At 36.0% G+C, this 26,703-nt stretch overlaps 1 protein-coding gene across 3 annotated transcripts; it reads right to left on the reverse strand.

Moving 5' to 3' along the window:
- Positions 1-26,559, reverse strand: cpt1a2b (carnitine palmitoyltransferase 1A2b). 3 transcript variants are annotated; one of them, XM_051888270.1, is made up of 19 exons: positions 26,393-26,559; positions 23,189-23,331; positions 21,797-21,936; positions 21,289-21,460; positions 18,771-18,872; positions 18,475-18,612; positions 17,931-18,008; positions 17,110-17,217; positions 16,345-16,432; positions 16,067-16,262; positions 11,200-11,388; positions 11,012-11,117; positions 10,557-10,673; positions 7,198-7,362; positions 6,814-6,942; positions 3,428-3,583; positions 2,958-3,071; positions 2,781-2,873; positions 1-1,330 (listed from the first exon to the last, which is right to left on the reverse strand). In XM_051888270.1, the coding sequence occupies exons 2-19, from the start codon at positions 23,327-23,329 to the stop codon at positions 1,220-1,222; spliced, it is 2,343 nt and encodes a 780-aa protein (XP_051744230.1). In that variant the 5' UTR covers positions 23,330-23,331; positions 26,393-26,559; the 3' UTR covers positions 1-1,219. The 3 variants fall into 3 exon arrangements, with proteins under 3 accessions (XP_051744230.1, XP_051744231.1, XP_051744232.1); XM_051888271.1 differs by lacking the exons at positions 1-1,330; positions 2,781-2,873; positions 2,958-3,071; positions 3,428-3,583 and having other exon boundaries at positions 6,859-6,988; XM_051888272.1 differs by lacking the exons at positions 1-1,330; positions 2,781-2,873; positions 2,958-3,071; ... (4 more) ...; positions 11,012-11,117; positions 11,200-11,388 and adding an exon at positions 11,457-11,517.
- Positions 26,560-26,703: the final 144 nt, after the last annotated feature.

A 26,703-nucleotide genomic window follows, 5' to 3' on the forward strand; every position in this document is an offset into this window, starting at 1 on the left:
AACAGGTAAAAAGGCTTTAATAATCCACACTCAAAATAACAACAGGCAGACAAACACAACTCTAGCATTAACAATCATCATTAAAAAAACATCATTTGGGTCATTAAAAACAAATATTCCCTCTGGATATCACATTGGGTCACTACTGTATATATTATGCTGTAATATATACTACCAGGAATTCTCTAAAGAGTTAATTAAACTTTGCTGCATCAGCTGTCAGATCCATTCATTCTTGTTAAGTTGATCGATAAAACATCTGGCAAGAGATTAATCGATCATACACTGTCACTGAACCAATGAATTCGATATTTGAATAAATGCCCGGATAATGTCACTACACAGATTTTTTTCTAAGCACAGCATCAGCAGAGCACCGGACATGAATGAGAATGCTAATCGATAGCTTTTTCCATGTACTGTAAACCTCTTTGGTAACAGAGACCGATGTGATTTCCTCAAATGATCAATTCATTTATATCTGATAGACATTTTTTTATGTCTGATATTTCAAAAGAGAAAACAACCGCAGCATTTCTTAAATCATCGAGGGGGAATCTTCCTTGACAGCAAAATAATCTTCATTTACTAAACAATGAATCTCAACACACACATTAAAAGCTACACTACAAGATATACTTTGTATCTTATTTACCCCTAAAAGGTTGGTATTACTACTCTACAGCATGAATATGCACCTTTTAGGAGAATATAAGGTATGAAGTTGTCCCTTAATGGTACTGCCCCAATAACAAGCTGTTGTAACCTAAAAGGTACAATTTTTGCACATTTTTTTTCCCCACAGTGAATAAAAATAACAGAACACATTAATATTAAAGCTGCCATGAGAGATTGTTTGCTAACTCCCTGATTTGCTAACGCTCTAGCTTAAACCACACATCATATCTTCATAACCACACCCTGGAAGACAACTATGTCAACAAACTTGTACACACACAAAAATAGCCGCCTCTCAGACAAATGTTATTCCCTTTAGGACACTTATTTTAGTGATACATTGTATACAGAAAAAGCGCCATAGCAGCAATTAGCAAAACCAGAAACTTTACTAGTTATTTTCAGTATTGACACAGGGATAGCTCCTCTATATCACACACTCAAACCCTCCAAACATCAAAGAATTAAATATATAATCCACAAATTACACAAATATAAACCCATCTTCAAACAAATGTGCATCCAGTCTTCCTTTCAGAATTTATGACTGTTTTCCAGGGTTGGATTTTGTTGCTTCTTTGAAGTCTGGGTTCAGCAGAGACATAAGATCCAACATGGCTTGACTGATTTGAAAGCCAAATTTGTGAGAATCCTATGAACGAGAAAAAAATAGAATACTGCCTTTTAGTTTCATATGCTATACAGGAGTACAAGAGACTTGTTTGTGTCAAACAGCACCATTTTAAGCCGGGTGCACACTGTGCGATTTATAACAGTCCTTTATGTGATATGATTACATGGGGGGGGGGTGCTTGTTTTAGCACGCCAAATATGCTAAAACAAATTGCTGAGTGGAAGAGAGAAAGGGGGGACGGGATCAGGAAAGGTCCACGAACTGGAACTGGAACTCGGGCAGCCCACAAGGATATTGGCGCTGACGATAGAACATTAATTTAAACTTGACTGCAATGTTTTATTCTCCATCATTCAATACATTTGCCTGTACATAAATTAACCTTTATGTTATGTGATGGCAGATTAAAATCTATAAATCAAAATATTTATTGCATTTTTGAAGTAAGGCCTCAGCACCCAAGGCTCTATTGCCTCAATGGAGTACATTGTCTTTGGGTAGATTGCTGAGGCGGATTGCCGGTAACAACCATTTTAGGATTGTTTGTGATATGGTCTTAAAGAGTTTGTTGACCCAAAAATGAAAATTCTGTCATTAATTACTCACCCTCATGTCGTTCCAAACCCGTAAGACCTTTGTTCATCAAAAATATCTTAATTTGTGTTCCAAAGATGAACGAAGGTCTTACGGGAATGGAACGACATGAGGGTGAGTAATTAATGACAGAATTTTTATTTTTGGTGAACTAAACCTTTAACAACGTCCTCTTGACTACTCCTAACTTTTCATGGAGTTTTAGCACTAAGATGCTTTGTGAAATACTCTTAAAGCAAAAATTTAGATTATATATATATATATATATATATATATATATATATATATATATATATATATATATATATATATACACACAATTTTTTCCCCTTGGGTTAAAGGTTTGACATGTTGCATAAATTATTTGACTAAAATGCTTGTATTGAAATATCTTACATTCTACCAAAGATAAAACTGTGCTAGATTATGAGTTTTGTGAGGGAGGGGCCTTTATGAAAACTGGACGTTTATGATTACTAGGCAACTATAAGTGATTTTCAAGTTGAAATTGTGTATAATGCATAAAAGTGATTGTAAAATATGTATTTTAGGTATGGGAATGACGTGTTGAGTTTTGAATAGCGTCACTGGGCTAGATTTGGGCTAATTTTGATTGGCCTTTGGGCTAGTTTTGTTACACAGACCTGGCAACCCTGTTTGTACTTTACTTGTTTAACTGCTTTATATAAATTATTATATTGAGAATTTTGTTACTTTTTTAGAAATCATAATAATTTTGTTTTGTATTAGTTGAATTGGAGACTGTTATTAAGCCTATTTGCAGTGCAGAACAAGAAGTCAAAATAATGCCATGACCTGAACATTAAAAATAAGGCAAGCAATTCATTGTTCTGAAATTATGCTTTGATCTTACAGTCTCTGTGCAGGAGTGCTTGCAGGACACATGGAAGTTGATCATTTCCTCTCCCATGATGATGTAAGACACACCATAGCCATCATCAGCCACCTTACACAGGAACAAAGCATGAACACAGTGAACAAAAGAGTGCTTCTACTTGTTTGTGTATGTATCTGCTGATCAGTTACTCACCGGACCAAAGCCTCCTCCCAACGAGATAAATTCAGGATGGTTAACCAGATCAAACAACTCCATCTGTTGCACAGGGGTCTGAGAGGTAGAGAGGCGCCAAGGCTCTGATAAAACCTGCAAGCCACATGTAAAAAATAAACAAACAACTTCATGCACACACATTGCAGCTCTTTTCTCACCCATGCCATGAATGTCCTTTATATCACACATTAACATTTTTAACAAACAATAAGCTGCCAATTAATTAGTTTAGTTGAAGAGTGATTCATTTTATTTTTTGGTGCTATTAAACATCCTCCTAGGCTTGTCTGAAGGCTTATTGTTGGTTTTTAAGTGCTCAAAGATAAGATCTCTGAGGAAACAGCATACAATACATAACCTCATGAAACCCATTTTCTGTGGCTTATCAAGATTATGTCATCCTTAACTCTGCAAAATGAACATAATACCAAATATAAACACACACTGACCTCTTTAAGGAAAGGAGACTCTACTCCCAGGTATTTTGAGACCACATATAGGCAGAAAAGGTGTCTATCAATGCCAGATCCAGTCATAGCCAGGCGGTAGAGATTCTGATGCTTTTCAGCAGCCTTTCGGAACAGCTTGCGGCAATGTTCTCTGTCCTATGAATGAAAGCAGGCAAAATTAAATAATTGGCATGTGAGATGTAACATTAAAGCACAAAGTAAACCTCGCTGTCAAATCACTGTCCCTCAAAAAGTAGGATGCCAATTATGGAGGACTGTGGCACTTAAAAATAAAATGAACAAATCAGCTATCAATGTATTTAATTAAAAAATAAAAATAGACTGCTTATTTGATTTAATTATTTAATATCAAAATCAAAAGAAAGTCCCGCACACTATCAGAGCTTACAAAAGTATCAAACATTTTTATTCATCGCAACGTTTCAGTCCCATGACCTTCATCAGGCATATTCAGACAAACTATTCAAAGCACCAAAATACATAAAATTAACTCATGACCAATCACTGCAAGAAACCATCAATTATCAGTCACAATAAAAAAAATGTGATACTTTTGTAAGCTCTGATAGTGTGCGGGACTTTCTTTTGATTTTTTACTTTTTTGGTCCTCTCTCCTACGCACCTATCTATCACCTGCAGGTGTGCAAGGGTAAATGCTCATTAATTTAATTATTTAATAAAATGTTTAAAAATGTAAACGTTCAATTTTAAATAGCATTTTTATAAAGAATATACACATTTCTTTGCAGTTTTTATTTTGCCAAGTTTCTTAGATTATCTATTAATAAAAATCTTAATCAAAAAGTATTGGACAGTGTAACGTTTATGTTTAGTTTTGGTTTCGTTTCATTGTGTTCTGTTCCTGTTTTGCCTGCCTGACCTCTTAGTTAGTTTTGTTGATTGTTAATGAGTCCCTCACACCTGTTTCTGTTCAATTTGATTACCCTCTCCATGTACAGGTGCTGGTCATATAATTAGAATATCATCAAAAAGTTGATTTATTTCACTAATTCCATTCAAAAAGTGAAACTTGTATATTATATTCATTCATTACACACAGACTGATATATTTCAAATGTTTATTTCTTTTAATTTTGATGATCATAACTGACAACTAAGGAAAATCCCAAATTCAGTATCTCAGAAAATTAGAATATTACTTAAGACCAATACAAAGAAAGGATTTTTAGAAATCTTGGACAACTGAAAAGTATGAACATGAAAAGTATGAGCATGTACAGCACTCAATACTTAGTTGGGGCTCCTTTTGCCTGAATTACTGCAGCAATGCGGCGTGGCATGGAGTCGATCAGTCTGTGGCACTGCTCAGGTGTTATAAGAGCCCAGGTTGCTCTGATAGTGGCCTTCAGCTCTTCTGCATTGTTGGGTCTGGCATATCGCATCTTCCTCTTCACAATACCCCATAGACTTTCTATGGGGTTAAGGTCAGGCGAGTTTGCTGGCCAATTAAGAACAGGGATACCATGGTCCTTAAACCAGGTACTGGTAGCTTTGGCACTGTGTGCAGGTGCCAAGTCCTGTTGGAAAATGAAATCTGCATCTCCATAAAGTTGGTCAGCAGCAGGAAGCATGAAGTGCTCCAAAACTTCCTGGTATACGGCTGCGTTGACCTTGGCCCTCAGAAAACACAGTGGACCAACACCAGCAGATGACATGGCACCCCAAACCATCACTGACTGTGGAAACTTTACACTGGACCTCAAGCAACGTGGACTGTGTGCCTCTCCTCTCTTCCTCCAGACTCTGAGACCCTGATTTCCAAAGAAAATGCAAAATTTACTTTCATCAGAGAACATAACTTTAGACCACTCAGCAGCAGTCCAGTCCTTTTTGTCTTTAGCCCAGGCGAGACGCTTCTGACGCTGTCTGTTGTTCAAGAGTGGCTTGACACAATGAAAGCGACAGCTGAAACCCATGTCTTGCATACGTCTGTGCGTAGTGGTTCTTGAAGCACTGACTCCAGCTGCAGTCCACTCTTTGTGAATCTCCCCTACATTTTTGAATGGGTTTTGTTTCACAATCCTCTCCAGGGTGCGGTTATCCCTATTGCTTGTACACTTTTTTCTACCACATCTTTTCCTTCCCTTCACCTCTCTATTAATGTGCTTGGACACAGAGCTCTGTGAACAGCCAGCCTCTTTTGCAATGACCTTTTGTGTCTTGCCCTCCTTGTGCAAGGTGTCAATGGTCATCTTTTGGACAACTGTCAAGTCAGCAGTCTTCCCCATGATTGTGTAGCCTACAGAACTAGACTGAGAGACCATTTAAAGGCCTTTGCAGGTGTTTTGAGTTAATTAGCTGATTAGAGTGTGGCACCAGGTGTCTTCAATATTGAACCTTTTCACAATATTCAAATTTTCTGAGATACTGAATTTGGGATTTTCCTTAGTTGTCAGTTATAATCATCAAAATTAAAAGAAATAAACATTTGAAATATATCAGTCTGTGTGTAATGAATGAATATAATATACAAGTTTCACTTTTTGAATGGAATTAGTGAAATAAATCAACTTTTTGATGATATTCTAATTATATGACCAGCACCTGTATTTAATGCGGCATTCACGCCATGTCGTAATCACAGTAGTTTCGATATAACAACACGTGAGGTTATTTTCAGAGCTGTTCATGTCCTTGGACTAGGAATTATGCGTTTCAGCACCAACATAAACACCTAAATGTCTCTGCAGTGGTCAGAGCTCTCAGAAAACTCCTTTCTAACAAACTGTAATTACAAGCTCTATGAGAACATGAACGCTTTTGAAATTTGAAATCTTTAAGCCCTGAGTTTCATTCTGTTTTTTTTTTTTTTTTCCGGTATCATCAATGTTAATGTGGTTAAGTTACGTTCTTCTCCTGCGATCTCCTGCATTCTTTAATAAATCCAAAAACAGAACACTTGTTTTTGTTGTGTTAATGTTTTTGTTCCCTATTCCTTTCGTCGTGTGCTTCATTACAGCCATACCTGACAGATATAGTTTGAATATGGGAACAGCCAGTGAACTTTCCACTAATGTTTTAAATCTAAATTAAATAAACAGTTTTCATTATGTTATTTTATTTGACCATTTTAAAAGTGATTTATTCATTTATTTTACTGCTATATTTAAATGTTTACAAATGTATTTTTTAATTGACAAATTAATAATTGATTCCTTCATTTTAATCTTAAGTGGCATTCAGTACTCCATAGCTAATTAGTGCAGTGCTGTCAATAACCAAGACGGAAACAACAAGAATCTCAGGATTTCCAGCAAGCTTTTTCAGTCAGCTGAGGCATACTGATAAAAAGTTTCTTGAACAGTAGAAGGAAGTATTAAAAAAATTCAAAGCTTTGACATCACCTCTCCCGCTTCCAGCTCAAGGACAAAGGCACAGCTTTCATTGGAGCAAGAGCGGACGGTCTCTGTGCGCCCTTCGCGAAACAGACGCGTCATGGAGGCTTCATATGTCAGACAGAAAGTCCCTCTATCCTAAAGTTCACAGAACAAATGAGGTGGTGGTCTAGAAGATAACTTCCTGTGTAAAACACGTAATTCATTCAAGCTGTAGTGCAAGCAGAATGAGCGTATAGACACATTACATAGGATAAATAAGAGAAAGTACCATCCCAGGGTAAAAAATGACCCATTTCGAATGTTGAACTTCAATATGTGGGACATAGGCCCTTATCATACATACTTTTCATAATCAATTTATTGCTTGTGTGACAAAATGTACAAAAATACCCTATAATAAGCCAGCTGCAGGGCCAGCTGCACAAAAGAATCTGGGCTCATTTTCATTTTCTTAATGCAGCCTTTCCCAAATTCTCTGAAGGGAAACACGTGACAGTCCACATCATCAGCAAGTGCTTGCGCAACAGCAAGGGACTCAGAAACTTGTGTCTGAACCTAGAGAAAGACAGACAGAGGAGAGAAGAGGAGAGCAGACATCAGTATATCTGTGATGGTTTCCATTTATTCTGGTCCTCGAAGAACAGTGCTGAATGTTGTATTACTGATGACCACACTCAAATTAAAATACAGTTGGCAATGTATCATGTACTGGGGTCATGGTTCAGCATGAACAAAAATAGAAATTCTAGCTTCTATAGCCATTTTCTTACAAATTCGTTTCTATGGGGAAATTAAGAGAAATATATTTAATATTTGGAATTTTTAGAAAGAAAAATATTCCTGAGAGTCAATTGAGTTAAAGAAGCTATAAGAAGATTGTAATGGATACAAGCAATTCAGCATCATAATATTGTATGACAAACTTGGAATCTCAGCACTTGTATGACTGCAGAAGAAAGAAATGCATAGAGAGTAATCCCTTTAAGAATACTTTTATAATGTGTTATACATACAGACTTCAAGCAAATTGTTACTGATATTTTTCATTGGGTACTAGAACTTGAGTGCTGGCCATTAACTGATCGTGCATACAATTATTTATTCCATTGTTGTACATATACACAAGGAAGTTCTCAAAAAAAAAAAAAAAAAAAAAAAAATCCCCAACTGCTAATTTGAAAGTGAAGAGGCTAAGGGGAAATCCCTGATTGAACAGATACATTTTCAGACCTCCCCAGTACCACAGTATATGGAAAGTACTGTGCAGAGTTTGGCTGATCAGTGTTACAGCAATCATAATTATAATTAGAAAGATTATAGTAATTATAATTACTGTTTTAAGGAATTTAAATCTTTATACAAGGCAAAGATGTGAAGATGTGAAACATGAAGAAAGGTATCCCATCGATACGGGATCCTCAGATTACACTTCGATAAGACTGGCTGTAAACGGACTGCACAAAAAAAGGTTGTGTAACACGCTTGGCTGCTACCTTTCATTAAACAAATATTTTAAAAATGCTTTATCATATAGAACACTACGAGAACCATTTAAAAATAAAATGAAGAAATCAATTACTGTATTAAGTCAAAAATAAAAATGTATAAAACAAATCCCTAACATTAAGTAAATATACAAGTAAAACAACTTTTTCGAAACAGCAAATAGAAAAAAAAAAAAATTACTTATTAAAAAATGTGGCATTTAATGCAGTTAATGTAATATTTTATTGTTTATTTTACCTAACATTTAAGCATGATTAAACATGTTTGTCAATTTATTTACAGTTTATGTATTATTTGCTTAATACACCTCATAATTGCTTAATTTTGTCTTAAGTGCCACTCATAGTCCTTCATACAGCTCAGCCAGTAGTGAAATAAAGTCTAAAGTGTCAAAGAAACTCTAGAAAAGAAAAAACATAGCAAATGTTACAAGATGTCTGTCTAAGGAAAACTATCTTCACTCTTTATTCAAACATTATTGTTATGTTATAGTTTTTAACATTATTATTGTTATGTTATAGTTTTCCTGTTGTTATCTTTGTTTTTACAGGCTACTAACCGAGGATCCAAACCTGTTCTAATTTCTAAACTGAGGCCTGTGTATTTAAGACATCTGTCCTTTGTTTGAGCCTGATCCCTTTGTTAGAACATTCTGCAGTTGTGCTCAGGAGCTAGACATTCACTTTATTTTTCTTAAATGTGATGCGATCTGGGAAAACCCGTCGGATGTCGCGATGGAACGTTTTCAGTAAAGTCAAAAAATAGGTTGAATGTCATTTTTTTTGTCAAAATTGGGTTTTCATTAAATTATCATTCTATAATATCTTGTCTATCATCTCTGAAAATATCTTGCCAAAATTCGCCTGTTAAGTGCAGAAAAACAGCAATTTATTGTGGCAAGACTGTCTTTCTCTAACGTTACTGTTTAAGAACACACCCAGCTTGGGTGTCATCTAGTGAAAAGTTTGGTACTGCACCCAAACAAAATCTTACTGAAAGCTCATTTTTTAAGTATTTCAACCTAAAATTTGGAATGTTGACATTTTTGGCTTTTATTTTCTTGCAGTTTAAGAATAAAACATGCTTTGTAATATATTATTATAAAATATAAACAATTATATTTTTACATTTTCATAAACTTAAACTTCTATAACCTTTTTTTATTTCACTTCTACAATAATCTGACTAGTGTCTTCTTTAAAACAAGACCAACCTTAGGTCTATATTCCAAAGCATTCTTGAATTACAACCATTAATGTTTGGATAGTGCATTTTCATGTCTATGCCAAAAAAGGGGGTGACCTGTTTTTCTCAAAATTCCATTCCTGAAAATCAGAGCAATCAGCCGACTTGTGATAACCATAACTTTTGTTACAGACAAGCAGATTTGCAAAGGGTTCGAATCCAGCTTTCATATGGTATTGAAAACTGTGATAGGTAAAATTTCACCATGTGATGGGTTTTCGCAGATCACATCACAAATTGTTTCCTTACTTACTGTTCTTAATTTATTATCTTTATCATTTATACCCCTGGTCTAAATAAAAATGGTTTAATATGATATTTTTGGACTCTTTTGTGCTTCCTTGAGCCGGGATGTAACAATTAAAAATGTGTTATCATTGCTATTTGTAAGCATATTGTGTAGTTGTGCTTAGAGTCGATTGTTTTATTTGTGATAAAGTGTGTGGACATTATTTTGGGCCAGGATGACATACAAAGAAATTATTATGAACATATGCAAACAAATATTAATAACGGATTGTGTTATAGTCAATGTATGTCAAGCTTTTTGTTTTTCTTTTCTCTTTTTTTTTATTTCATTTGTTCTTCCCTCATAAAAAAAATAAAATAAAATATTTTAAAACTAAAAATATTAATATAATATTTTATATTAAAAATAAAAATATTTTCCACATATTTTGATGGTTTATTCAAACTTGAAAAGGTTATTAAAAACAAATATCCCCTCTAGACATCACTTTTGGCCACCACTGCGTGTTACTGTGGATAAACAGAATCTGTGAATGAATCTCTCTTCAAAACATCATGAAGCATGAAGGAGGAAGAAGGAAAAAGACGTTATTTTTGTGTGTGTGTGTGTGTGTGTGTGTGTCTTGTGAGCATCCTCAGAAGTTTTTGCAGATTCCATGAAAAACCTGCTGTGTGACATCAATGACATACCAAGATAGGCTAGGAACACGGAAAGTATAACTAGAGAAAAGAGAAACTTTTTATCTTGCCTCCAATGGTATGTCCCAGCTCAAGCGTTGAGGAGGCAGTAAGGAGCGCTCAACCTCTCCCCTGCAATTCCCATCCGGAGTGTAACCCAAATGAAATGTGTCTGTTGCCAGAGTGAACTGAAAGAGCGTAAGACAATTTGAAAAACATCTTCCCAAACAATGATGCGCACACTTTTGAGTAACAAAACGTTCGTTATTGAAGACAACATTTGATGTTAATCTTTAGTATGCGTGGAGGCGTGCAAGTAAGCCACACGTGTTTTGCAGCCAGCTGTTGTGGGTGAGAGAAAAGCGGTCTTTGTCCATACAAAACACCCACAGCTGCTTTACTTGCATATTCAAATGTTTTAAAGGACACTGGTAGTGGGTTGGTGACTAATATAGAAACTTGAAACGTGACATTTGATCTATGATGACCGGCAAGTTTATTACTGCTGTGAGACCCCCACACTCACCTCCCACAGGTGGGACACTATAGGAGCATCGGCCCATGAATGTTCTGCGTTCAGCCCATTCTTTCCATTCTTATACACCACAACAGAAAATGACTTATCAAACCACCTGAGAGAAAGAGGACAGAAGTGAAACAATGTCCTTGGCACGCAAAATTTCTCAATTAAAACAAGTTACGCTGCTCTCCCACCTGTCGTAGCATTTTCCGTGAAGGAGGGATTTAGCATAGCGGTCCAAGTTCACAGAGGGATCTTCCCCCATCATGCCTTCTTCCTGATCATCTAGTGTGACAAAGAATGCTGCTTTCTCAATGCAGTCCAGTGATCGCTTGTTAACTCCAGAGCTGAAGAACTGCTTCCTCACCTGAGCCCAGGGTGTTCTGACAGGACAGATAGTTCATAACACACAGAACAACTTCCTGGTCACATTAAAGCACCATTATTGAGTCATCTGGGATAACATTCACTTGTAGCTGATAAGGCAAAACTTCCTTGTTACCATCTGAGATCTTAAAGAGAGAAAATCTTAAGAATGTTAGTAAGGTCATATCTGGCTTTGAATCAGGAAGAACATTCATTTTCTCGTTGTTCTCTTCTATTTTTATATACTGTAAAGTTCCCAACATATTATGTATGAAAAAAACATTTTGACAAATAGCATTTTTGCTGTCTGATTATTTGGAAAACACCTGCTGTATATCGATCTTGAAATTAAATTTCTGTCATTAATTAATCACCCTCATGTCGTTCCACACCCGTAAGACCTCCGTTCATCTTCAGAACACAAATGAAGATATTTTTGATAAAATCCGATGGCTCAGAGAGGCCTCCATTGCCAGCCATGTCACTGAACCTCTCAAGTTCCAGAAAGCTACTAAAAAGACGTTGTTAAAACAGTCGATGTGACTGCAGTGGTTCTGCAATAATTTTATGAAGCGACGAGAATACTTTTTGAATATTGTTGTTACAGCTCAGTTCTGTTTTGGGTTTTTACTGGGCCGGCGTTCTGACATAGAACCTGGAAGTGCTGAACGTAAACAGTGTAGGAGAATGACAGGGGTAAGACGAATTTGTTGATTAAAGTAATTATTTTTGTTTTGTTTTGCACACAAACAGTATTCTCGTCACTTCATAACATTAAGGTTGAACTACTGTAGTCACGTTGACTATTTTAACAACGTTTTTACTACCTTTCTGGGCCTTGAAAGACAGTAATTATGTTGCTTTCTATGGGGGATAAAAAAAAAAAAAAAACTTTTGGATTTCATCAAAAATATCTTGTCTTCTGAAGATGAACAAAGGTCTTTACGGGTTTGGAACTACATGAGGGTGAGTAATTAATGACAGAAATTTCATTATAATTCAATATTATTCTGAGATTTAAAAAAATAAAAATAAAAAAAAAATGGACATCTGGAAATTTCTTGTGTCTAAACAGTGACAAGACGGAGGCGATGCTCATTGGTTCACCCCACCAGATACGTAAGGTTGGGTCTTTAAATTTAAGTGTGGATGGCTCTACAATGGAATTTAAAAATTAAAAAAAAAAATGTAGGGGTGATATTTGATGCACATTTAACATTTTTTCCCCATGTTCAGAACACTGTAAAGACATAATTTTTTCATCTAAGAAATATTTAGTGTTCCCACTCTTTCATGAACACCAGATTCAAGGACTTTCAAGGACTTTTTAAAGCACCTTTTATTTTATATCAAGCACAATAAAGACAATAAAGCTGGGTTTGTTAATGCCAATCTGGACAGTATTAAAGACCTACTGTACTGTCTATCATTACTGCAGTAATGTTAAGGTATATACTGACAACTAAAATCGAACTTAAGGGGCATATTTTTTTTATGAATCATTACTTGAAAACATTATGAGAGAATATTATATACATGAATTTTGCAATTAAATTAAATTATATGGATACGGTAATTGTTAGGCATTAAAAATTATTTGTTAATCACCTGTACAGAGTATCTGTAAGGTTTTTAAAAGTTCATTTTAAGGCTTTTAAGACCTTTTTTAAAACATGCACAAAGATTAGTGTTTATGGTAACATCCTAAACCATAAAATGACTGTAAAAAAATTATGATTTCAACAGCAGTTCAAATAATACAAGTTGACAAAAAAACAGTTTTATAGAAAATATTAAAATTTTTTTATAAAAACCACATTTCAGCGGAAATGAATGAGTCAAAATTATTAATGATTATAAACATCACTTTAAAATATGATTATATATAATTTTCTAGATATCTTATTATTCAACAATTTTTTGGAATGCATATTAGCTTCTTATTAATCCAACGGTTAACATTTACAACACTGTAACTGTAAGCTGTGTGAAAATATGGGTCAATCTTTTCGCATTGGTCTGAACAAAAATGGGAGACGCGCTGAATAAAAATTCAATTTCAGTCTCTGACAGTAGACGGCGCTTATGGAACAGCAGAAATATATTGGTTTCCCCGGTTACCTCTGTAAACAAAGTAATGCTGCGCTTATAAACACTTATTAGGCATTATTCATTGGAACTTTGATTAACCAATAACTATGTACTGTAGCTCAAATACTGAGCCAAGCATCATTGAGTTTGCACTTCCCTGGCAGTGAGCTAGTTCAACAGCTCCAAGCTTCTCACGGTTCATCATGCAGGGCTGCCTGCGCGTGATCACAACCCACCCGTATTACGTTTGAATAACTAAATTAATGCTATGCCTGACTATTTAAGTGACTATATTCTGATGATAAACTAAGTATTACACTATTGATGCTCAACACGTGACAGCAAGTGACATCTCAAAGGGGAAGTTTTCGAGCTGGCTTATAGGTCAAAATTCAACAAGGAATTAGTAATCCATTACAGGAATCATTACAAGCTTAAACAGTTCCCATGGTAATTCTTGCTACTGAACAACAGATATTGTGTCTTTTCAAATAAATAATGAAAGATATGTAAGGGATACTAACATTTAGCACTTGGCTTTATATTCCCATTATTTAGCTATAGGCTGACATTCACAGAGGTGACATGAAATGCAGTCCATTAAACCCTCCCAGTATATTAAATATAGCAGACTGATTCAGCATCAGAGAGTGAGAGTAAAAAATTTCTTTTATTGCATTGATTTTTGCACTTGAGTAAAAGGTCATTTCAGGTCATCTATAATCTAGTGCACAACATCCTCTCATTTCCTCTCTGCGCTTAATGCACAGTTGCTTGCTCAGGCTTTTAAAATTCCAACATGCACAGACCTTTAAATATTACATAAAAAGTAGCAGCATTAAAAGTACACAAATGGGTGCTTATCATATGATCTTTGTCTCACTGCCAAAGTTCAACCCTCATCACAGTGGCGTGCACAGACCTCCGCGAGGGCTTAAGTATACTTAAAAATATACTTGAACATTACTTAAGTATACTTGATAAAATGAACTTGAAGTATACTTCTTTTTCGTAAGTGCTTTGTGTTGTCATCACAATGAAGCACAAAACCTCTTTTCAGCACATTCAAACTCACTTTTCCTTAATGCTGAAATGACCTTTACTGGAGCAGATGAATTGCGTACAATTCTTCTCCAAGCACTTGATCCCCAACATTTAAAGTCAAAATGAAATGGCACTTGCAACCCACATTTTACTTCCAATAATATTCAATGATAAAAAAAAAATAGGACAGGACTTTTTATCAATTTTATCTATCAGGAAATAATTGGATGATCAAAAGTGGATGTTCCATATGCGAATGGAGACAGACCCAAATACAAGTTTGCTTTGCAATGCCTATTTAGCTGTTGGTTCAATTATTCAGAAGCCCATGCGGCATGTCAGTGAAAAAGAAAAAGTCATTTCAGAAGTGGAAGAAGTTGTTGCATTTTTAAGATAGGCCCTAAAGGGATGGTAATTATTTCTCAAGGGTACATGATGTAATTTCAGCATTATTGGTTCCTCCTGAAAAACATTCAGCCTTGAATTATGTTTTTAGACAAAGTCCAGGGACATGTGGTAATTTAAATTCCTGAATATCTGAATTGAAAATATTTTTTCTCGACTGCTGTGTGCCATAGTCATACTATTTGACACTTTGTGTGGTAAACATTTGCACACATAGCTATAATATGACTTCAGAAGATTTTTAATATAAAGGTACAAATTGTATGGACTATTGGTAGGATGATTTATGGTGCTTTCTGGAGTTTGACAGCCCCTACTCTACTTTATGGATTAGTTGTATGGTAAAGACGAGCATGAATATTTTGTGCTCCACAGAGAGAAATATTTTGAAAGGAAAGAAAAAAAATCTGGAGGCAGTGCGCACTGTTGGCAGAAGTTAAATTAAAGAATTAACTATTGGATTTGCATCTGTTTCTGGTTGGCTGGTGCTGTGACAGCACAGCCGTTATATTAGGCTTTTATAATGGTGTGCATCATTGAGCTACACATACTTTATTATGACTCATTTCCACAGAATAGTAAAAAATCTTTTTTTACCTTTAAAAACCTTTATATTATTCTAAAACCATTACTTTAGAAAATATTCTTCTAATGTTACTGTCTCCAGTGGATTCATCACTTCTGCATTTTTGCATTCCTTATTTCTTTTGTCATCCTTTGGGGAGACTTCAGCTCAAAAAAATTCAAGAATAGCAGCCAAAACCTCCTTGGAATGTCAGTGTAGTGTAATACTCACATTTGGAGTTTATCTCCATTTACCACATTATTATTACTATTATTACTCTGTTAAATATTAAACAATCCCACCAATCCATGCTAAAATGTGAAAACAGTGTGCACATTATGTGTCTTTGGAAGTTACTGTTGATAACAGCATGAAAATGTAAACATAATATCATGTTATATCATATAAGCCATGTGTTAAAAATCAACAGAGGCCCAAAAACTCTTTCAGTTTTAATGTCTAGAAGACAATATGGAATAAATGGAAGTTATATAGTAAACACATTGCGTAGGAAGCTGTGCTTGACATAAAACCCTATAGCGCACCCTGCTGGACAGCACACGCAGACAAAGATTGTCTAAATATCTGACCTGTTTCCTGCTGTCAGCGCTCCTAGTTTCTCCTCTCCTGGAGAAGGAGGTGAAGGGTCATCCAAGATCCTTTGAATCTGATACTGGATCTCTCTGGGTGACAGCAGGCGTCCTGCTTGGTAGACCCATAACTTGAAGTAGCGGCCCCTGTGGTACACAGCGACAAACTCGCTGTCCTGCCAGTGCTGCAGCACATCTGAGAGATCAAGAGACTGTCAAGGACACAAGATCACTTTCTTCATGTGTATTTGCGTGTGTGTGTGTGTGTGTGTGTTTACCCGTCTCCTCTCCAGGCGTGCGTGTGGTGTTGAACATACGTTCACACTGAGCGGCACACAGCGGTATGACCGTACCGGGAATACGACTCTAGATAAACCACAATGAAAGATCTCAATGACTTGCAGCAAAACAGTCCAAAATTTCTCTATATTCTGAATTGAAAAATACAGGAGTATGACCGTGTTGCTCTGTTTACAACTAATTTATAATTCATATTTTATATTTTATATACGTATGGGTCTCATTAGCTATAGGTGTCAAAATACGGTCTATAAAATCTTGACAATAGATTAAAATTTATATCAATGTAACTCAACTCAATGTATCAAGTGTATAGTTTATCACTTTTAATCAACTTCTTGTCACTTGATGTGACTTGTTGGTCTGGCGTTGTGACAAATTCATTTTTTGCTGATATTCTGTGTAGTCTATCAATTAATACTAGGTTATAAAACCTGCATGTATTATAATTTTTTTTTTATTGCGAAGTGCTGTTTAAAATGATTCAAGTTTAGCACATCACCTTGCAAAAGAACTTCCTGACAATTACCAACATATGTTGGTATGATGCATATTTAACATATGAAACATATTTAAAGCTAACTCTATCACTGTTTTTAAAAGGAATCAAGAAAATACAAGGAAATGACTAAGTGAAATAACAGGTAGAGACTGTTAGACTGTTCTGACTCATTCAGAAAGTGAGTGATGTTGGGTGGGGTTTGTTTCAAATTCTGCTGAGAACATTGAGGCTTGTAACATACAGGATTGAGCTCCTCTCGGTTGACCTTGCGGCGATATAGGAACAGGGCAGTGATGGTATTCCCAGCTCGAGCTGCCTGATTAGCAGTGGGAGTCACATATAGGAAATCCTGTTCATAAATTATACAGGCAATTACAAAAAATGCAGGATTTAAAGTATCCATCCCAAATCTGAAGTTTTACTTTCTTAGTTCATATAGGATTAGACTACTGAAACACTTATGAAATCCAAAGAAATATGTTTTTGTCAAGGCATCTATTGTTACAATACAATTAATTACAGATTTTTTTTCCCCCTTTGTAAAAAGTATTTGGACACTTAAGCCACACCTACAAATCTAAATGCCTGAATGTCATTGCATTAGATAAAATATAAGAGATATAATACACAATTTAAGCACAAGAGATACCATTTTTAAGCAAAACATTTAGATAACATCAATTTTACGTTTGAAATATCAAAACAACAGTGTTCAAAATGAAGACAAGGTGTGTGTGTGTGTATACTATATATATATATATATATATATATATAAAAAATATATATATATATTATATATATATAGGGCATTTACATTTTCATTAAGTGTGCTATAGTGTCCAAATACTCTAATAAACATCACTATGCACAAACATATGTGAGACTACATTTCTATATTCTTAGGTTCACTTTTCCTTCAACACTATAAACGATAAAACAGTGGACAAGTTGTCCTTAACAGCAATGGTATTCAGTAAATGTCTTAATAAAAATAATAAGCTTAAGTGTTTAATGACATTAGGGATGATAAGTGACAATGAGTAATGCTGTAGGCTCACATACCATGCCATAATAGTTACTGTTGACCATGATAGGACTCCGGCTCCGGAGGTAAACATACTCTTCCCACCAGTCACTAACCTGGAAGATACAAAGAAACTCTAAATATCACATACTAAATTATCCCAATCAAATGTCTATATATAACAATATTTATTATTAATTATAGGTCTACAAAAGCTCTACATACATTATGATATTGCTGTGTTGATCTGACACACACACCAGTTACATGGTCATGCACTTGGCTATGAGAGTATCAGAATGTTGCTTAAAAAATACTGTTATTAAAGGTTCATTAACAGAAAGCTGGGATACCCATTGGTAACCAATTAAAAAAATATCTCAAATCTCTCTTCAGATCATATTAGAAAGTCATTGTCAATGATAAAGTTGTTTTAAGCATCTAACATTCAATAACAACACATTTTTATTAATGATTAATTGACTTTGAACAGCTATTGTACTGCATAATTATAGTAATGCAACTCTATGCACATGATAAGACTAACAATACTTGTGACATTGACCAGATTTCAGCACATACATAGTTTGTGGCCCACAGCGCTTTGAGTTTGAGATATCTTTGTAGGCGGTTACCCAGACTTTTCTCAAACTCAGCAGTCAGTCTCTTCATTCGCTGAAAACCAGCTGAATCGTGCAATGGCTTCACTGACTCAAGATACTGAAACAGAGAAAATGGTTGAGATAGCATTCAGTGGGATCATATAAACTCTAAACCTCCAAGGACCCAGCCAAATTCTATAAAGACGACACTTCCCAGCAAACCAGCACTCATGCACAAGGCACGCAAACAATTTCATCTAAATTATATTGACTCACTTTTTCCAAAGTGTCTTTAATGGGAGGTACAGGCAGGTGCGGTAAAGATGTCTGATAACTGTACAGTAATGGCTTTCTTCCGGACAGCAACCTGACTAGGGTCTGACAGGGAGGACAAGAGAGAGAAAGAAACAATCAATCAATCAATCAAGAAAGGTTTCAACAATAAGAATGTCTTAATGTGGTCCAGCATAAGAGTTTTGGGCCAGTCGACTGTAATGTCACATCCACATTGGGCCAGTGCTGTGTTTTCAACACATTCCACATCCATTGATCATGTACATGTGTTTTTATGCCTTGAACCCTCCACCATTTAGACTTCTGTGATGTACTGAACAGTGCTGTAGGAAATTGTTCTTATTTAAATGTCACCAAGGTTACATTATCTACTTGGCTAATACAGATGAGGATTTGTTGAAATAGCATGTATGATTTGTGACAGTCTTTAGAGCATTAGTTTAAATGCATTAAAATGAGAAATAAAAAAATAAAAAATCAGAATAACAAAAGTTTAACTCTAAAAGGTGATGATACATGGGGCAGCTTTTTGAGAAATGTTGCCGAGCGATGTTGCTTGGACACTTTCCCGTTGAGAATGGGCAACAAATTTCTATGTGGATACTTTAGATCAAAATTTGTTGCCCATTCTCAATGCGAAAGTGCCCAAGCAACATCGCCCGGCAACATTTCTCAAAAAGCTGCCCCATGTATCATCACCTTAAGGGCCATATTCAAACAACCTCTTTATTAAAAGCCACTGGACTACATAAAAACAAGTTGACAAGACATTTTGGTGTTCATCCAAACACCATCCTCAGTTGTAAAAACACAGGAAGTAACTATCAGGGCAAATATACTCCTACTACAGTCACATGATCAGTAGACAAGTAGAAGTCACATATGCTTGCCAGAGTAGATCCTTCTCGCCGCTTATGGTGGTGCCCCTCCTCCTCCCGCGGTGGAGCACACTGACCTGTCCATACAGCACTGTGGCATCGTTTCTGAGACAGCATTATATACAATTGACAGATGATGTCTCAAACCCCCTCCTCTATTCAATGAGGGACGCTCCACCTTCACATGAATCACCTCGTTCAAACCACCTGTCTTCTGTCCAGAATCCTCACCTCATGGCCATGAAAGCTGCGTTTCTTTTGTTGTAGGCACATGTAAACTGGTGAGTCCTGCCCCGAAGAGCTAGCTCGTCTATGCTGAGCCATGCGTCGATAAAGTGGGGTTTTGTTTCCCCTATATACAGATCCTTGCATTCCTCACTGCGCTTTGATGTTTAGGAATCCGGTCCTTTGCATAAACCAAATGTTGTCTAGGTGTAGTCATTGGTTTAAAATACACAGGAATGTTATGCTTGGAGAAAATCCTTCTGAACTTCTCAGAATGGGTTGGCTTCCGACATACTTCCACTTATAATGTCCTTTTTCCCCCCACTTTTATGGCATAGTCCAAAAATGTCAGTTTGCTCTCACGCATCTCTTCTTTAGTGAACTCGATGTTTATATCCACTGAATTGATATTTTCAGAGAATGAAACTACCTCATGTCTCTTGATCTTCACCCATGTATCGTCCACATATCTGAATTCTAAACCCATGGCTTTGGATCTCTCCCTTATACGTGGTCAGCGCTTTTCTTTCCACCTCTTCTATATACAGGTTAGCCACTATCGGTGATACCAGAGAACCCGTCGCACAAATACAAAATCCTTGGAGTTTTGCATATGTCGCTCCGTCTTACCAACCAAAGGTGTTAAAATGGTAGTCAGATATTTTTGCCACATTATATATGTCACAGAATTAATACTGCTCACCACTGGTCTATGTGGAGCCCACTCCTTTATGTATTTTTGGTAATCCATATATACTGTACATATATCCATTTCTCCAGGGTAAAGGTGAAAGTACAATTTACGACGATCTATAAAAATCATTTCTCCAATGACTGTAAACAACAAATAACTTGTTTCTTGTATTTACCAGTGGGATCATGCTTTAACCTTTCATATGTATTACTAAGTGCTATAATTTTCCAGTAAAAGTGTTCATGAACTTAAAGCTGTCATGAAGTTACATTTTTAATATTTAATTACATACAGAAGCCTCTTACAGGTGCGAAAGCTGCATGTATGTGATCAAAATCTGTAAAAGCAGAAATATTGTGAAACATTATTACAATTTAAAATGACTGTTATTTAATTGAATATATTTTCAACTGTAATTTATTCCTGTGATGGCAAAGCTGAATTTTCAGCATCAGTCTTCAGTGTCACATGATTCTTCAGAAATCATTCTAATACACTGGATTTCAGGATTCTTTGATAAACAGAAAGTTCAAAAATCTTTTGTAACATTATCTCTTTGCTGTCACTTTTAATTAGTTTAATGCAACCTTTGCTGAATATTTTTTCAAATTGTTCAAAGAGCATATTTTTGCAGAAATTACCTGGAAAAATAAACTGGCATTTTTTTCAGTTATATATAGGCTAAATGTAATGAAACACTAACCGCCCAAACTTTAGTCTTGGTAGAAATGCATCCATGTTGCTCGAACATCCATCGGTGGTATGACAGCAGAAGCTTCAGACAGAACCTCAGGGCCAGAATGAGAGACAACCACAGCAGAGTGCTAAACAGCAGCGCCGACAGCATAGTCTGACCTTGAGTGCTCAGTGACAGACTGACAGGAGAGAAAAACAGTGGAGCAAAACAGGAGAAACATCTAAAAAAGCTAACAATTACAGAAAAACTATAGACTAAGAACTCCAATAATTAGGAATAAATACCAATAAAAGATTCTGTGAGAAAACTGGACATTTAATGGATTTAATTAAGAACAGTAATTGTTTACATAACTGTTTTGAGAGGATAAAATCAGAGAGAAAATAGTACTTAAATATGAAATATTGCTTAAATAAAAAAGAAAGAAAGTGCTTAATCTTTCCAGCTTAATTTTTTATAATTTCAACTATTTACCATTTAGAAGATAAAGCCCACTGAAGGGTAAAAGTGTTACCTGAGGGGAATGCGCTCCCGAATCTTGGCAATGAGGCCCATAGATGGATCGGACTGCATGTACATAGTGGCCATGATTGCTATGACAACAAAAAGCCAAGAGGAGGGGCTGGCTGGGTATACGCCTTTAATGATTCTGTTCTGTCCATGAAAAAGTAAAAAGTTCATAAGTATTACAAACACATACATTGCACTTCTGGGCTACAGTGACACAATGGCCACGTACACACTGCAGCTAAATTCGGTTGTCAGTTCACCTTTTAGTGCTTAATCGCGTTCTGTACACACACAGTTCAGTAAAATACGGCAGTGACAACCGCACTCTACAACCGAATTAACTCCCGAAAAATACAGGTAGTGACAACCGCATTTACAGTCATTCCACGCAGTGTGTACGGAACCGAACTGAACAACTAGTTGTTAATAACGTTTAACGTTCATCGGACATGTGTCTCTCTTCTGTATGCGCGGTGAACCACAGGGAAAGCACGAGCCCTGACTCATTCGAGTTGCCAGATCTTGCTAGAAAAATCAGCGAACAAGAATAAGCCCATAATAAACCGAAATGAATCCAAATGCTTTACGCTGAAAATAACACCGAAATATCACGATTCATGTCTGCACACTTTAGTAACGCCATAAACCTGTTAGCTTTATGAGACGAGCTTAAACAACAAGCCCGAAAACGCTTATAATGAAGTGATCATGGCAACACAGAAAGAGCGCGCTGTGTGAAACAGGCTGTACACGCATAAACAAAACACGACGCCTCCGTCGACTGTGTTAGTGTGTTTTGTTAAATTGCTGACAATAGTGTGTTTTGTCACTGTAATATTACTTTGGTCACAATAACGGATACCAAACACGAGAGACGCCAGAACGTCGCTATGGTTTCCAAGCTGTCAATCATCGCATTTTCGAGACTGAGTCGTGTTCCGTACACACATGTAATGATAATTTAGGGGATTCACTCCCGCATTTAAATGCGGTTGTCACTCCTGAAACTTACAGTGTGTACGTGGTCAATGTCTTCACAGAAAAGGTATTTGTTGGATTTTAACACTGTAAAAATAATACCAACCCTGCAGTTAGTGAAGTCACCATGAAATCAAAATTGACTATTCTTAATATTAAATGATCATTTATAATAAATACTGCAATATTCCATTAAAAAAAAAAAATTGACTTCATAGAGACTTTAACGAGCTTCATTTCATGGCAGAACAAACGTCCTGTATTTAAATTTCATATAGTGTTTTCGTACATATTTTTACTCATTTATATTACAAAAAAAAAAAAAATTACAACAAAACTAAAATACAGAACAAAGACATACGAGTGCACAGAATTTCAAGAATTATGATATTTTTTCACATCAATTTGAGTCACTGACCTTAATCCTGCTGATGCGTTTCTTCCAGGATCGCAGTCCGGACAGGTAGATTTGATTGAGGGCTTGGTAGGACAGATGCAGGTTGATCCCCTCAGGAGAGATGGTGAACTGAAACGCTACTGCTTGGTGAGCCTCTGCCATCTCTATAGACAGAAACAACACGGCCTCAGCAGTAAAAACACACTGCATCATTGAAATACAAAAAGCAGCATACTTTATATCATTCACTCGTAGTATCTGCTTGCGATATAGTATTAAAAATAAATATAGTTTGAACCAAATGTTGTTCTGTTTTATTGTAACAGTTCCATCCCTTATTAAAGCTAATGGTTGAAAACCCAAGATGGACTGAATTAAATATCTAAACAATATCTTCACAAAGGTCACTAAAGGAAACGGCTGTCAGTATACCAGTCACATCTAGTAAACGAATGATAGTTGTGCAAAAGAGGCCAACTTCATGAACTGAGACTACAACTAAGACATCAATGACCCCTAGTGGTAATTTTGTGCAGGTATTCACAGAATAAATAAGATCATCCTGAAAGTCTGTTGGTTGTGTGTGTCCAATCAAAGAAATCCTCCAATAATAATAATAAAGGACAAAAACAAAAGAAAACCCTGTTGCACTTGAGCAACAGGACTAAGTTAAACATGCAACTCAATTTAACATGAAAAAGATGTGGTCAGGCACAGTTGGTGTGAACAAGGTTATGCAAAGTGAGCAGTTATGCTGTGTAAATAAAAGCTTCTTACATTCTCCTCTGCCACTCATCAGTTATAACTGCAGCACTAGACTTTGCTTTGAATTAACACATGCAGAGAATGAAGGAGGTAAAACACAACCTCTTCATTTAAAAGGGAGCATTTTTCAGTTTCCAAGGAAGTGTTTATTGAGAATGTGTCTTATATGTATTAGCATTTAATAATAACAAAAGAGAAAACACGCATCCACACAAGCATATGCCCACTTTAATGAAAGACTGAATGAAGGAGTTTGCATTACAATGAATTAACCCAAACTCAAATTTGTCAAACCACAAAAAGTGTGAAAATAGTATTTAATTGTGTGCATTTAAATGCTAGCTGTGAAATATTTTTAGCAAATAGCAAGGTCTGTTTTTTGTTTTTCCTCAGAAAATGTTTACAATGTCATTTCTGAATCCACACAATTAAATTTGAAATGACAGTAAAGAACACTTCAACCCCAAATCCAGAAAAGTTGGGACATTTTGAAAAATGCAATAAAATAAAGAATTTGTGATGCATTATTATCTTCAACATTTATGTAACTGGCAAAGTACAAAAAAAAAAAAAAATGTCCAATGTTTTCACTTGGAAAATTAATTGTATTTTATAAAAATATGAATAAATTTAGGCTGTTATGGCTGTAACACACTCCAAAAAAAGTTGTGACAGAGGCAAAATAAAAGTGAAAAGATTACAGAATATCTGTATATCTGTTTTGAAACAGTCCATAATTAGCAGATGAATTGTTAATAGGTGAGGAGATCGTGTTTGGGTATAAAAGGAACATCCAACAAAGGCTCAGTCTTTGTCACTTAACACAGTTTGCCGGCGTATCAAGAAATGCATCTTGAATCTCTGTTACGCAAGGAGAAAGCCATACATCGTTTCTATGCAGAGATGCAGCTGAGTTCTCTGGGCCCGAGCTCATCTCAGATGGTCCAAATGACGGTTGAAATGTGTGCTGTGGCAAGATGACTCCACATTTCAGCTTGTTTTTGGGAAAAAGAACTGAAAAAAAATCAAGTTCTCAGTCCCAAAGACGAAAGGGACCAACCAGACTTTCATCAGTGCAAAAGCAAACTTCTGTCATGGTATGGGGTGCATCAGTGCAAACTGCTTGGGTGAGCTGTATATGTGTGAAGGTACCAATGACGTGGAGGCGTATATTGGGATTGTACAGAGACATATATTGCCATCAAGATAGTGTACTACTGTAGTAGATGTGCCTGACTGCCTGCCTACAGGCCAGATCTGTCTCTTATTGAAAAGGTATGGCCCATCATGAAAAGGAGAATCAGATAACGACGACCATGAACTGTTGAGCAGCTGTCTTGTATCAGGCGAGATTGGGCAAAAATTCCACTTGCAAAAATGCAACAATTAGTATCCTCAATTCCTCAAATGATTAAAACTAAAGGAAATTAGAAGGAAAGGTGATGTGACAGTCATAAACATGCCTCTGGAGTGCGTTTATATTTACAAAATATGCTTAACTTGGTCAGTGAAAGCACTGAAAATCTTTTCTTTGTACTTTTGTCTGTTAAATAAATGTTAAAGGGTATCAACGAATCACAGATTCTTGATTTTATTTGCATTTTACAAAATGTCCCAACTTTTCTGGAAATGGGGTTGTACTAGTAAATGTTTTTTAAAATAGCTTATTTCTAAAAGTCAACAGGGCCACATAGTTTGAACATCCATATTGAGCTGACAGAGAGGGGGAAAAATAAGTATAGACAGTAAAGAAGTGCAGACAGAGACCTTTATCCATCATTGCATAGTCTGAGGAGGCGATAAAGACTGGTATTTTGTAATCGTTAAACATGGATTTCATAGGAAATGTGATAAAAGATTAGGAGGAAGGTTTAATTGTTGTTAAACTGGTAAAACGTGGTAGTAACGAAACGAGAATACCAGCGAGAGATATATTTACTGGAGCTCTTGAGAGTACTCCGGGATTCCGTGACGCAATGTTTGGGTGTGGCGTCATTTTTTAAGAGTTTGTTGTACAGGTCGATGAGTTTAAATCATTTTGCATACAGAGCAGCACAAGAAAAAGTAATAATAGGATAAAAGTTTCCTAGTTTTTGTTAGTTTAGGCTATTGTACGCACATAATTAAGAGAGTGCGTGACTTATCAAATTTAAAGTGGCTCCGGTTTAAATTTCTGCGGGAAAAAAGTATCATTGACCTTACTAAACAAGCAAACAAAACAACACCCAGCAAAGTTTCTCTGTAGTGTATTACATCTTTCCACCCCCTTCAACAATCGAGAATATTCCTGAACGCCGTAGTCACTGTAGTCATGACACGACAACAACACACTGCTAATAATTACCGGTTACAAATTCAAATACAAAAAAAAAAAAAAAAAAAAGCTATTCAAATAAAAAAACAAATCTGTATTTTCGGTTTCATACAAAATTAGGCTATGACATGTCTGAAAAATCATACCTGGAAGTTTAAATGGTAGCTCGGGAAGAGTTTTCTGACACCGATGTAAACTTTAGGCTCTCCACCCTTTCACTTCCACAAGGCAGCAACACATACCTGAGGTGATGAAATGTGCGCGCACACACGCTGCCTCTCATTTACATACGCGATGACATCACGTGGCACGGAGGTATAGACGTACTAGTCGCATGAATGGCAGTATACTAAGAATTTATGATTTTGTATGATTTTCTGCCAGCAAGGACTTTGAACTGTCAACATCAAAGCTTTATCTCCAAGTTATGTGCACTTATTTTAAGCACACCTTTGTT

Source organism: Ctenopharyngodon idella, chromosome 3 (genome assembly GCF_019924925.1).
Source record: "Ctenopharyngodon idella isolate HZGC_01 chromosome 3, HZGC01, whole genome shotgun sequence".
NCBI lineage: Eukaryota > Metazoa > Chordata > Actinopteri > Cypriniformes > Xenocyprididae > Ctenopharyngodon > Ctenopharyngodon idella.

Coding starts and splice junctions, on each gene's coding strand:
- cpt1a2b (XM_051888270.1), bottom strand. CDS start 23,329: ATGGCAGAGGCTCACCAAGCAGTAGCGTTTCAGTTCACCATCTCTCCT. Junction 7,363..10,556: donor GCTGGGACATACCATTGGAG/GCAAGATAAAAA, acceptor GTCTTTCTCTAG/GTTCAGACACAAGTTTCTGA. Junction 6,943..7,197: donor TGCAGCTGGCTTATTATAGG/GTATTTTTGTAC, acceptor TGTGAACTTTAG/GATAGAGGGACTTTCTGTCT.